This window comes from Armigeres subalbatus, chromosome 2 (genome assembly GCF_024139115.2).
Source record: "Armigeres subalbatus isolate Guangzhou_Male chromosome 2, GZ_Asu_2, whole genome shotgun sequence".
In the NCBI taxonomy this organism is placed as follows: Eukaryota; Metazoa; Arthropoda; class Insecta; order Diptera; family Culicidae; genus Armigeres; species Armigeres subalbatus.
Window position 1 is genome coordinate 8,497,531 of NC_085140.1, and position 14,851 is coordinate 8,512,381.

The window sequence follows — 14,851 nt, forward strand, 5'->3', positions numbered from 1 at the left end:
TTCATTTTACACAGCGAGAGAGCAGTCGGAAATCGAACCTAACCTCAATTGTATGTTTTCAAATTAATGTTTAAGTAAGCCAACTTTTCCATACTTATTCGGAGGCTTCTCCAATCGTTTCGATCAACAAAACAAAGTGCGATGATTGTATTCGCACTTTTTTTGTTTCGCCATCAAAACAAAGGAAAAACCTCCGAAAAGTAGGATTTCTTGCAGCACATTCTGCACACGTTCGCCATCATAGCGACCTGAAGGGACTTTGACAGTTCGAGGCAAACTCACTTACACATATCATGCACGTGTGAGACAGTACACAGCAAATGCGTATGTTGCACACAAAATTTTCACGCATAGGGAGAGTTGGTCAAGGCGTCGCCGTGATGTGTGAAAGCTATTCATGCGATGTGTACTTGACTTTAAGCGTGTAACAGCGGCGATGTCCGCTCTTCTTCAAGCACCGCCTAAAAGTAGATAAATTGTTGCTCATCGTCGAAGCAGGTTAAAGCTTCGTGCCTTTTCTAACCCAGCAAAAAAGCTCAATAGCGCTTTTGAGGTGTTTCCACAGGTATGCAAATATTCTTTGTCTAGATCGCGCTTACCCTGCCGCACACCTATCAATAATATTAGCTGACTACGCGAGCTTGAAGCGCGTGGCGTAGCGATCATCATCCCAACAAGCGTCTCACGTCGTAGGTCGCAACGACATTGTTTAAATAAATAACCCCACTTTAATGGCTTATCCGGTAGAATTAGCATTAATGCATCGTGTGTCGTCCTGGCCGATTGAATATTTGATCAGCGGACTTCTCTTTGACGGATTCCACCGGCACGATAACTGAGTAGTCCAACAGCTTAATCGACATTCGAAATTGCGTGCCAGCATATGTTTGCGTGGATAATAGAGCCATATCATTGATCCGTTTCCGCCGATAACCTTGCACAATATCGGTCTGGACTCATTGGGTAAACAAATAGGTGCCATACCTATAACGAGCTGAATAATTTATGTCGATGTTTGATATCATATCGTCTAAATCTGGAATTGGGCTAAATTATATTTGAACTTGAGGGACCCGACGCGGGATGAGGCGCTGGCAAGGGACATTCACCTTCCTCACATTAAAGAGGCATTTTTGAATACGTAAACAGCAAAACAGTGGAAGTATAAACTACCAACCGACACGCAGACCGGCTTCATTGAGGGCAAGGCTGAAGGCGCGGATAAATGGAAGAAGGTCTCCAGAGAAAGTGTACTCTGTCGGTCAAGGATTTTGGCGATTGATTAAGGATGAACGTGACTGGAGGGTAATTTTGTTCCGGTATTTACATTATCAAAAGAACAAAGCACGAAATCTCGCTAGTTTAGTGTTTGTGATTTTATTTTCGCAATTCTTCAATAGTAATTTTGTGCAGATGAGTATTTAATTGGATTCAGAATGCTGCACCTTAATCAAACCTAATAAAAAATTAGATGGCTGTTGAGTTCACTTTCTACTTTCATACCGTTTTTAAATCGGAAAGGTTATACGATCAGTGCGAAAAAATAATAAAACGCTCAAGTCCAGACTCACTAACCAACCAAATTGTAATAAGCATGGGAATAAACAAAGATCAGTGCTGGAATTTATTATTTTCAATGAGAAATATAAAGGTTTTCCTTATTCAAAAATATCAGCATGGAAAGTTTATTGAACTTTTTACATTATTTTTGATTACTGAGAAAATTTTACAAATCTTATTAAATGTAGTTCTCAATAATCATCTCTAGGTAAATAAATCGTTTTCTTTTCTCTTTTTCATTTCAGAATACAGAACTGCGGCAAGAAACGCCACAATTCAAACGATGGGAGGCAATACCCCAACCTCTGGACTTCAAGGTTTACATATTCAATGTGACCAATCCGTACGAGGTGCAAATGGGTCGACGACCTCGAGTGGTCGAAGTGGGACCTTATATTTATTTGTAAGTATTTGCATGCCAGCCAATTTCGACGTATCGCTCTAACAACATTCCCATATTCGCGCATCGGCAGCCAATATCGCCATAAGGACAATGTTCGGTTCAGCAGAGACCGATCCAAGGTCCACTTCTCCCAACAGCAGATGTACGTCTTCGACGCCGAGTCGTCGTATCCCCTGAGTGAAAACGATCCACTAATGGTGCTTAATATGCACATGAATGTAAGTCACGTTTTGCTTCCTTTATTGTAGTATTCCCTCTCCATGAATCGGCGTTTCGTAAATTTGTTTTATTCATTAGCAGTTGTGAAGTCTGTCTCTTGCTGTGCGTAAAGATGAATATTTCTCGTATACATCGTATCATTTATAGAATTTCAATTTCGGTATTATTTTTCTCAAATTAAATTTCCAATTCTTATTTTAGGTGCAACTTATAGCAATGAACAAGTTTCTTCCGTAACAAATTATTTTGACACTAATTAAAAAGCTTACGCCAATTCTATAGTTGACATAAGTTGCACCTACTAAACCTCGTTACCCATACATGCATTTCCGAGAATTATTCTATCTAATCTATAATTTCCCTCTATCTGTCCGTTTCTTTCATTTGTATATTCTCCATTTCAGAGCATATTGCAAATAATCGATACCCAAGCAAAGGAAACCATCACAAACTTTCGCTCCGATGTTAACAATACTCTCGAAAAAATTCCCGTAGTTAGAGTCATTAAACGAATAATAGAGAAAACGACGCCAATCCAAGTAACGTTTTTATTAGGTTTTCTATTCACTACTTTACGAACTTAGTATGAGCTTAACCAAACTTTACAATAGTGGCGTTTGGTTTTTCACAACTCCTTTTTGTATCTGCTATATACTTCCCACTTTACCGCCCACTTGGTGAGGCTGGTCATATGGTTGAGGCTATTCTACACTTTTTGAACATTTTTCACTTCAAAGCTCTATTGCTTCCAAGCCTGTTGAGCTCTTTCTTCTATATGTCTGTATGTGTGTATCTACTACTTCTAGTTACTGTGTTTTCGCTGTGTTGTGTATAATCATTCTGTTCGGGTGGCGGACTAATTTGCTAAATAGTTGAAGCACAACTTTCAAGTAATTTAAAATGTAGAATTTTTGGCTTTGCTCTATTAGCTGTAGTTGAGATTCATGCGCCCATCTGTAATAACTCATTATTACTGTGCACTCATCCGTTTGTTCACATTTGACCATCATGACTCATACTTCATATCTGACAATGACAACAGATTGAACACTTTTGGATTGAAACCGCCATCCGAACGGGTATCAGTACACATCCATCGACGACATCCCCCGTGTTGAGTGACGAGCATGCTTGTTTGTTTAGAACAAAATCGAAGAAATTACAAAAAATGTAATCTGGTACAAACATCAATAATGTGATGCATTTTTCACCCTTGAACATCTGTTATACATATAATATTGAGATGAGTCGAATTAATTTTCTTATTTCATAAAATTACTTTTAAATTTCCGAGGGAAAACTTTTGTAACGTTATATTTATATATCGCCTCATCACCGTGTTGTAGTAGCTCTCATGGCATGATAGTTGACAACCGTAGAGCCTTTGTTATTTTTCAGTCAGATGTCCTGCGTGCATGCTTCCTTCTTCGTTAGCATCAGGACGTAGGCTCCGGGGGCTCCCGTTCGTGTCCCTACAAATGTCAGGATGTGGCTCGTGACCCTTGAGGAAGCGGTTCCACATCTCATAGAACTTTCGTTTGTTATTAGCGCGGGACAGTTTCTCCTTATCTTTCTGTCTGCTGGTATTTTTTCTTACATAAAATAGAGTTTTTGTCAGTCTATCCAATCCTTTGCGTGGTGTGTGTTACGGTGTAAGATCTACCACGGTCACATTGTCAGCTATAGGCAAACTTATGCACTTAGTTATGAGGGTGTCGCTGAGTCGGGGGCCTCTCATTAAGTAGGTACTACATCAACACTTCCTTCCCCTCCCAAGTTAAGGTGAAGATGGCTGTGGCCTGGAGTAGCAATCCTCATGCTTTTGTGATTTTTGTCCCAGATTTAAATCAAGGATCATGCCCACTTTGATTAGTAATCTGAATGGCGATTTCAAAAGAAAAAACATGAGTATCACTAGTGTCCAATCAACGAAGTACACCGTAACTATGCTATGCTATCCCAGTCCGATAACCGGTTTGGTCATTTCCTGAACTACAATAGATTTCCGTCGTATGTATGCTCCAACGCTGCTTTTTCTTCCTCTGGATACCCGTGTACACAGTGTACGTTGATGAAAAAACGACCCCTTTATATATCCTTGCGTCCATTGGCCGCCTCCCAAACACTTGTTGGCGTAGCTTTTCCAGCACTATAAAGCCGGTTGGAGATGCTAGGCTAGAGCTTTGATAGGAGGTAGCCACTCGGTGCCCGCCTTTCCGTTGTCTGTCCCGTCCAGCATACTATCCACAGCGCCACGATATCGATATTTTATGTGATTAAAGACACTATGAACAAAGACAGGAAATGTTCCGATTGGAATTCAACTGTCAACTCACTATCTTGTAATCTATATTTCAACATATTTAAACTCGACATTCGTAAATCCTAATTTGCAATATTCGTATAGCCATGACGTGGAAAAATCTGCCAACAAATGATCAATAAAAGCAATTGCAGAGATATGAGAAAAATGACAATTTATTTCAATGCTTATATTGGAATCATATAATTGATTACTTATTCGTATGAGTACGCGGTGCCCTCAAGCTTTTTTTCTATGAAACAATAGACAATAATAAATAAAAGGCCAAAAATATAAATATACACGACACGAGGTCGGCGATTATCGCAACTATTTATATCATGCATCTATAATCGAGGAACGGATAGACAGAATAAGACTATTGTTATAATGCTATGATTAGCTTATACAGTAGATGTTCGATAACTGCAAGTCATTTAACTGCAATGCTTTTTAACTGCAATTCGATAGTTGCAACAGTGTTGCAGTTATCGGACCGCTAAACTTCAAACTGATGTCAAATTCAATGACAGCTGCATTGCGCTGCACATTTAGATGCACTTTTATTGCATCTGACGTCGATTGACAACCCTTTGACGTCTAGAATGTGTTGCAGTTATCGAACGGCATTCATTAACTGAAAAGTAAACATTTTGCAGTTATCCAACGGCTACTATATTAGATTATATATGTATTTATCTTATGTAGTTTTTGTGTAAATTATCTAAGAATTTTTCGTAGCATGAATTCACTATAAAAATATAAAATAATATAAAAATACAAAAACAGCTTTGTTATGCTCAAAATTATTCAACGCTTTAAAGTTTTAATTTTGCCCCTATTTCCCTGAAAATCGAATTATTTCATTAATGCTTCGAACTGTAAATATATATTTCGTGAAGGCAAAAAGGGCGATGGTTTCGGCTTGATACCAGGGGTAGAGGTGTGCGCCGGTCTGATATTCGTCGGCGGCGGCGTTTGTCAGAATTTCGGTCGGCGGCAGCGGCGTTTTCGGCGTCACGCCGGAAGCAATTTTAGCCGGCGGCGGCGGTGGCGTGAATCGGCGTGGCGATTTTTTATTACGTTTCTTTAAAAAAATGGCATTGCAAATTGGAAGAATCTTTTGAATTTCGCATGAAAAACCTAATGAACTTCTCCATGAAATTCTATAAGTTTTTCCTAAATTTGGAAATTATTTTCGGAGAAATCTTTGGAATTACCCAGAGAAGCTATTTGGAATTCCCAAATAAAATTGTTTGGATTTTTTATCATAAAATTCGTAGCAATTTACATGAAAAATATGATAAATTGTTCTTAACTTGTACAGGAAAATCTTCGGAAAGTTCCGGATGAGTTTCTGTTGAGCATTCTTCGAAATTTACACAGACAATTCTTCATAAATGTAGGAGAGTGCGGCTGGGTGTTAGAATGGGTGTTTTAACGTTGGCTTTCTCAGTCTAGAATAATTCAGACGGCTTGTTTGGCATGGTCAAAGATATTTTTTGTGTATTTATTAGGGAGACTTTCAGCCCGAGGCTGGCTCGTCTCCGGATGGTCAAAGATAAAACATTAACTTCTTAAGAATTTCCACGGGAGACTCGAAGAAGTTTTCAAGGAAAATTCTCCTGGAATTTTAACGGAAACTTCTTTAGAATTTCCGCGAAGGATTGTTCAGAATGTAGATTTAAATAAAGAAAATCTTTGGATTTCAACGGAAAATTGTTCGGAATTATTGAACTACGGGAAATTCTTTGTACAGTAGACGTTCGAACACTGAAAGTTATTTAACTGCAATGCTTTTAACTGCTGTTCGATAGTTACATCAGTTTTGCAGTTATTGTACAGCTGATCTTCAAACCGATGTCAAAGTCAATGATAGCTGAATTGCACTGCATAATCCAGTGTACTTCAATTGCATCTCTATGTCGTGACTCGTATTTTTTAATAATCGGACTTGATAAATAATTAACTTTTTTTTGCACTTGTTTGGAAACACGTTTATTCCACTTCAAATCATCCAACAAACTGAAACTAATCTCCCAAGCCTGCTGCGATTCCAATATTTTTCGAATTCAATCACACCGCTTTATTTTCAAATATCCTATGCTTGCTGCTGATTGAATTCCATTGTTTGAATTCTACTCGTTCATTCACACCATCTGTTTTCAAATATCCTACGCCTACTCCGATCTACCCCATTAATCTTTTATCATGCCCATTCAATTACACCATCTATTTTGAATACCTTATGCCTACTGCGATTCAAATGTATTCATCCATCATCCTCGCCTGTACCTGCCTTTTTGGAATAAATAATCTTTGTTCTTCTAAATTATTATTATTAATATTTTTATACAATCTCATTTCAATCTTATTTTGAGAGTTTCTTATACGACTTCAATTCATAATATGTATTTATTTATTTTAATCCGTGCGCTTCCCTACACTCTAGTCGTCTGACAATTGTTTGACGTCTAGAATGCGTCGCAGTTATCGAACGGCATTCTCTAACTGAAACGAAAACATGTAGCAGTTACCGAACGACTAGTGTATGTTCCATAAGAAATTCTTGGGAAAGCGACTTACGGCCGAAAAAGTCGTTTGCCTTAACAGGTAGACCTGTGCACCGATCTACTTTGAGCCGGCGGCGGCGAGACCGCAATTCTTTAACGGCGGCGGCTGCTTAGCCGGCGCCACGCCGTGGTTGCTCACGGCGGCGGCTCGGATCGGCGTGGTTCAAAATAATCGTTCAAACATTTCGTCGGTTCCTAAGGAACCTTAGGCAAAATTCTTTCAAACATTCTCCAGGAATTTCTTTACGATCTCCTCCAGTGATTTCTCCAGAAATTCTTCTTAAATTTCCTTCAAGAATTCTTCAATATTTCGTCCTGGAGGGTGTGGAATTCCTAGTGAGAACACTAGCAAAAATTCTGAACTTAGCTGCCTTGGCTGCCTTAGCCTGGCGACTGCAAAGTAAGGCCATGCATGGTACGGTGTAGGTTTTTTGGTTCTTCCCCATGCCTATGAATTATATTAGTTTTATGACACAGGAATTCATAAATGTTGATTCTACTTAGAGACTGTGGAAGTGCTTAATAAACACTAAGTTGCGATACGGCAATTCCAGCAGGACATACGTGAGAATCCTACAGACATTTTCTGGAACTTTTCATGTTTTTTTTATCCAGAAAATCTAATACACGTACTATTCATTCCTCAGAACTTCTGGAATAAGCGTTTTACAGTAATTCTTGTGTAAGGAACTTATGGAAGTCATATCGGAGGAATTTCCTATTATTAATAGGAGAATATTGCTTCATAATTCGTGAGGGAGAAATTGCCCTGTAGGTTATTTTCCAGGAACTTGTTTCTTCAAATTACTGAAGGAGAAATTACTCTTTCTAGGGAAGGGATTTCTTGAAATTCGAGCGAGAGGAATTGTCATGATCTTTTGAAGGGGCCATTCCCCAAAGTTTCTGAATGAGTATTCCGGAGAATTTCTGTAGAAGGAATTCTTGTAGAATGCAATTCTCCGAGTTTCTGAAGAAGAAATTCTCCAATAATTCTAAAGCAGAAATATACTACCATTTTTGTAAATCGAGCTCCCAGAATTCATGAAGAATTTCTCCGAAATAACAGGGTGGAAAATTGTCAGAGAATTAAAAAAAGGAATACATTGGTCAAGGTGAGAATAATATAATAATAATAATAATATCCATAATATCTAAAGGGGTACAGGGAACATCATCAGAACAACTGGAAAAGAATTCCCCAAAATTTCTAAGGCAGGAAAAATCCTGTATTTTTTTAATATGAGTTTCTGAATAAGGAGTTTCGCAGAATTTTTGGGTAAAGAATTACACAGAATTAAAGAAAAATGAAGTTGCGAAAATTCTCAAAGATGCAATTGCTCAAAATTCTTTGAGTGGGAATTCTTCAGAATTCCTGGAAGAGTAGTTCCTCAGAATTCCTGTAGAAAGAATCACTGATGGCGGAGTTTCCAGAAATGAATTTTCCAGAATTCCGAATACATTTTTCTGAAAAGGTTTCTTAAAAATTTTACCAGGAGGATTTTTTGGTTTGGTACCAGTTATGTAAAGAGGTGTTCGCCAATATTTCTAGCTCTTTTGCGTGAATTGGTTCAATGATGGTTTTGTCATTGCCAGAAATGCTACGATGATCAGCAAATCGCACCATCTGATGGCACATTACATCAAAATATCTGACATCAATAATAAAATCAGATTCCTTCAAAAAAGATACCATAATACATATGTGAATCAGTAGTGTAGCGAGAAAATTTGTTGTGGGAGATGGGGGACTCCTGTATTGGGTTCGATCAAACTATTTAGAGTTATGATTCTGCTAGACATTGTGTCCTCCGTTGTTTAAATACAATGACTCACAATCTTCCTTCCCAAGCTTCTTTCGTGCAAATAAAATAAAAAACACTACGTATTGTATTCCAATTTACACGAATAATTAGAAAGGACTCGTCCCTACTGACATGTACTAAAAAGGGATATTCCATCAACTTCAATTGCATTCATATAAAAATTCCCTGGAGTATACATCTTGACTTCCTTAAGAGCTGCAAGCTTTTTTAAATCGTTTATGTTGATTGTGTTCCTTAGAATTGAATTGGATGAGCGTTCAACAATTTTTCCATATCAGTTCATCCAAGAATTCCCTGGATTTTGGGCCTTAAGGTCTGCACGTGTATCCTAACGGCTGTTATGTGTTTTTTTTCTTAATTGACAATGTGCCTTGTAATCTGTAGAACCACATTGGATGTGCCATCAAAAAGTATATTATTCCTCTCCTCTGATTCCTGTCCACTGAGAATTTCCTATTGACTGTGGTTTATGCAATATCTGATCCATATAACTAAATTAGATAAGAGTTAAATATAAAGTCAAATGTTATTTGATTCAAATGATCACAAACAACGACGTCTTCCTTCGCCATGCGATAAGATGCGTAGCTACAAAGCAAGACCAAGCTGAAGGTGGGTGGGTTCGATTTCCGGTCTGGTCTAGGAAATTCTCAGGTTCGAAATTTTCGCAACTTTCCTAGGCCTGAAGGTATTATCGAGTTAGCTTCATAACATACGAATGCAAAAACGGAAACTTGGCTTAGAAACCTCGAAGATTACAACTGTGGAAGTGCTTAATGAATACTAAGCAGCGAGGCGGTAATGTTCCAGTGAGATATGTAATGCTAATAAAAAGAACGCTAACCGCATGTTCATTTCTGAAAGAAGAAAGAAGATCTTTCGTTGTGCATATTGACCTGTACTCCAATTCTTGAAAATCTTGAAAATTCGTGAATCTAGCTTGGAATGGAACAGGCATTCAGTTGACCTTTTCTTATGTGTCGTTTGTATTGCTTCAGTCGATTCTTTGACTTATTTTTGGTCAATTTTTCTAGAGAACTCAATTTTTTTGAATCCTTTAACTATTTTAGAAATCGAAAATAAAACATGATATGCTGCACATATGAACCTGAAGAATTGAACTAATGTTGGTTCCAGATGGACCAAATGTTAGGCCAAACTTGAAAAAAGCATTTTTTGCAATTCCTGGTCATAATACCTGGTTTACAGTTCGTCTTTGAGTGATAAAACGGCCTACTTTTCCATACCAACGAAATTGGTGGTTTAATGAAAATTATGCAACTCAAATGAGTTGCATAAAGTTCATCATAGCACTCATTTGGGTGCTATAAAGAAAAACAAACATCAGAACAGTAATGACATGACAACATTTTGTTAAATTAGCTTGGGTAAGTGCTCAAATAGTGTATTCTCTGTGCCTCGTAATAAATTAAATAGTTTAATAAACATGAACATCAAAATTGTCCAAAAGCAAGTTCAATTTCGCTTCTTGGCTAGTCAAACCATGCAATGTGGCACGATAACATGAAATCTGATTGCTCTCTGCAGCAACATGATTTATTGGTAAGAATGATCATGAGGATTAAACTAAACTATACAATTTTGGTACAGATTTATCATATTAAATCCCTTTTTTCGTCATTGCAAAAAATAGCGTGTGCAACTCGTTGCAAAACTCGATTTTTTCAGCACTCGTAGTATTTATCCAACTCGGCAAGCCTCGTTGGATAAACGTACAACTCGTGCTAAAAAAATCATCTTTTTGCAACTAGTTGCACAAACTACTATTTTCGATTTTTGTTGTAATTTTAAAAAGCAGTTAGAAGCGTAAAAATGGATTCTTTGGGAAAGTTAAATAAAAAATCGATTACTAAGAACATGTTTTATATCTGAAAGGACTTGATAGATTTTTCGTTACGTGTATTGACTTTAAGGCCTGTACTCCAGTTCTTGAACTTCTTGGATTCCTTGCAATGAAACATGCATTCAATTCGAAGCCAATTTGATTCAAATGATCACTAAGAACATGTTTCGTTTCTAAAAGGAGCTTGTGAATCTTTCGTTATGCGTATAGACCTGAGAGACCTATATACGTGAGGGAATTCTTGGGTTACCTGGAAAGAAACATATGTTGAAGGTATGTCCAATTTGATTAATGAATCGCCAGGAATATTGATATATGGTCAGCTGGAAGCATGTACCATACCAAAAGGCCGAAATATATTAGTTTACGCGTGTAAGCCTAAACTCCAGGGAATTCTTGAAAGACCTGAAACATTTGGCGATAACATATCCACCACAAAAGTTCAACTAGTGGACGTAGTGGTTTATTGTCCCAAAAAATCAATTTGGATCTTTGAATTGTCATAATAATGTATCTTGTGGGACCGAAATCCGTACAGCACCGAAATCCGTCCACCTCATGAGATATCAATAAATTATAGGGGGTTAAAGGTAAATAATTCAGAAAAAAAAATTATCTTTATCCTGTTCTGACACTTGACAATAAGCTTTAAGTGCGTTTAAATGGAAAGTAGGCTTTGAAATTAAAACAACAAAAATCAAAAACATATCGCCACCCACCAAAAGCGGAGTTTCTGTCGCCATTTTTTTGCGGGTAGAGCATAATCGCACATAATCGTGAATCAATACAAAAGATAAACGGAATACAATTCACAGGGATCGCTTCTCAAGGTGCGTATTGAACTATACCTAAAGCCTGTCCACGTTAAATTTCGGACACCCATCTCCAAACGCGATTTTTAAACATATTCACCGACCACTTTTTTACCAACCACTATCTACATGACAGCCCAATCTCTTGGCTTTACAGCTGCTTTCAGCATGTCTTAGCTCTTGTTAAAAAACGACGACAAATCAATTGAACATTATCTAACTATCCGAAGTTTAACGTTGACAGGCTTTACTTCGGAAGATTCAAAACAGAATAATGTAAAATAAACTTAATCTGAAAATAAGAATGTCTGTCCCTTCGCTTAATTTTATTGACGTTGAGGCGTGACCTGATTTTAAGGAAATACTTGTTTACCAAGTTACTAATTCCGGGCAATCCACTGATGAGATTGGCCAAATTTTAATGCCTCCTCTCCCGGAGAAGCACCTGTTGCCATTAACTGTTAAAAACCTTAAAAAAAAGTCGATCTATGAAAAATACAAAACGGCATAGATAGCATTCTTTTAAAAGCCACACTAATAACTAACATCTCACACTTTTTTTTATGGGTTTCGTCCTTATTTATTGGAAGATGAGTCAGCCGAGGGCTTAGATCTCTCTAATAAGAACTTTCTATGTATGATCAATGTAGAATCAATGAAAAAACGGGTAACATTGAGGATTTTTCAGATTACGACGGGACATCACAAAACGGTCTAAAAAATGGGACTGTCCCGTTAAATACGGTACGTATGGTCAGCCTAGTTATATACCAATCGACTCAACTCGACGAGCTGAACAAATGTTTATCTGTTCGTGTGTATTGTGTGTGTATGTGTGTGCACAAAAGCTAAGATAAACATTTTACAACTTCTCATATAGTAGGGTAAAATGCCCAATAGTGGACCCCCTAGTAGCGAAATTTTGCTCTTCCTGGCATAAGGAGTGGAAATTTTCAAAATATTTATTTTGCGTGATATTTAACATCAAGCTCTGCATCTCCTCTTCACGATACATACATAAAATACTCAAATACTCGACGTTATTCGTTGAAATTAACATTTTAAAGTGTGACTGAATTCGCCCTATAGTAGACCCCCTGGGGGTCCATAGAAGGAAATTGCTTCCCTATAGTCGACACTTCATTTGATTTTTATGTTCCGTTTCGGGACGTTCTTTTTCCCTATTATGGACCCCCCAAAATATTCCTATAATGGACACTCTCGTGTTTATTTTTTATAGAATTGTAAAGCATCATCTAATTTTACTTTCCATAGCATTTCCAATGCATGTAATCAAACTATAGGACTGTCAGGTAGGTTCTCCCGATGGAATTTCATAGCAAAATGTTTACATTGTGCTGTAATAATGCAAACATGACTGGAGGGTCCACTATTGGTTGGGGGTCCACTATTGGGCACTTTACCCTAATCCTTAACCGATTTTCTCGCAACAATTTTCATTCGACATTTCGGAGCAAAGCCTTTTTGATCACTGTTGAATTTGATAACAATCAACCGTTGTGTTTGAAAACTATGAAAATAATGGTACCGTCAACTGGGGGGAAGATGACATTTGAGGTGAAGATGATCATTTGATGTATCAGTCAAAAGTGCCAATTTTTTTTATGAAACGGTAGTCAACAATATTCTCAGTTCAAGTAATGTTACCGCTAGGTAGAAATCCGAGTTTTTGATTATAATCATGAAAATGTATTTTGTGGAAGAAAGAGAGATAGTCATAAATGACGCTATTTTCGTTTCAAATATTGACTTCCTAGACTTCTTTAAGTAGTAAATTCAACATTCATACAAATAACCTAGTATATTTTGACGGTTAGGTCATAATGATTTTAGTAGAGCTGTCTTGATCAACTTCACCCCAAACCAGATTACTCAAAAAATGTGTGATCATTTAATTTATTTTAATAAATGCGAACGCATTTCAGAAAACTAAAGTTGTTGATTATTGCAACGTATAGCAGTACATGTTTTGAAAATATTTGTTTCGATTTAAAATGTAAACACACATTGTTATTGCATGTTTTGTCTTAAAAATGATCATCTTCCCCCCAGTTGACGGTACATCGAACAGCATCGAACCATATAAGCGCTATATAATGGAACGTACACCCGGTCAAGCAGTTTGACCAACAATGACTCCATCTCTCGTTTATTCAAACATCCATCAAGTTTCACCAACAGCGGCACGAACAATCAGTTGATTCGATCAACAATATCACACACGAACGACCGAAGCGCCAACTTGAGCCCCAACCATCAAAAAATATATGGGGGTTTATACAACTTTACTACAAATGCTCAAACATGTTCGGTGAACCTTGACTCCACCCCCGACAACTCAAACCAAAATCAAACCGTTTTAATTTTTTCCAACCGAGTCGCCAACTGTCAAATGGTTGTTCGAACAACTTCACACACGTTCAAACAAAGTAGCAACCGAAGCGTTTTCTTGGAGGCGGAGTCAATGCTCGTCAAACTGCTTGACTGGTGTGTACGTTGCATAAGGTTGTTGTCTGCGAGAAGGCAGGATAACTACTCGGTGAACGAGTTTTTTTTCCTATATTTGATTATGTTCAATTTAGATTCAGCGAATGCGTTATTAGAGTGTTATATCATTATACCATGAAGATACGGAAGCGTTATAGGGTATCTGTTCTATTTTTAATAGCATGTTGCTATATCATTAACATCCGCAAAACAGGCAATTTAGGCTCAATTTGTTAATTAGTTGTTTCCTTATGAAGGTTTCAATGGTATATTCATGTCACTGACAAATGGATGCATCACAGATTTTTTTTAAATGATCAAAAAAGAACGACTCAAATAAAAACTCCCTCTAAAAAAATTTAAAAAAAATCATAAAAAATAGTAAATCAAAAATAAAGAAATCAGTGTATCTCTATCTTCTTTTTCTTCTTCTTCTTCTTCTTCTTCTTCTTCTTCTTCTTCTCTATATAAAAATGAGTTTGCTTTTTCTTTGAGGAATTATAACTCACGAACGGTTGGGCCGATTTTCAAGATTTCCTCACTGATCGATGTGTCCTTCCTGGGCTCTGCTGTGTTTATACACAGATAGTAGAAGCATAAGTACTAGAAAGCTAGAGGCGCTGTTTAAATTATTTTGCTAAATTATGCTTCAACAAGCTTCAATTGGCCATAATTTATGTGTCATGTTGTAGTGCATGTTTGGTTTCATCATCAATATCGGTTTGACACTTGTAGTACCGGTACTTTGGCTGCCAGGTCAAAGTAACCTAGATGTTAGGCACGCGAA

General features: G+C 37.3%; 1 protein-coding gene across 2 annotated transcripts in view; it reads left to right on the forward strand.

Moving 5' to 3' along the window:
• Positions 1-14,851, forward strand: part of LOC134217637 (sensory neuron membrane protein 2) — a 124,971-nt gene that overhangs the window by 88,990 nt on the left and 21,130 nt on the right. Inside the window, exons 2-4 of one of the 2 annotated variants that reach the window (XM_062696441.1) lie at positions 1,806-1,963; positions 2,034-2,181; positions 2,587-2,721. In XM_062696441.1, the coding sequence (XP_062552425.1) occupies positions 1,806-1,963; positions 2,034-2,181; positions 2,587-2,721 (441 nt within the window). The remainder of the gene's footprint in view (positions 1-1,805; positions 1,964-2,033; positions 2,182-2,586; positions 2,722-14,851) is intronic. The other variant, XM_062696443.1, reaches the window with a different exon arrangement.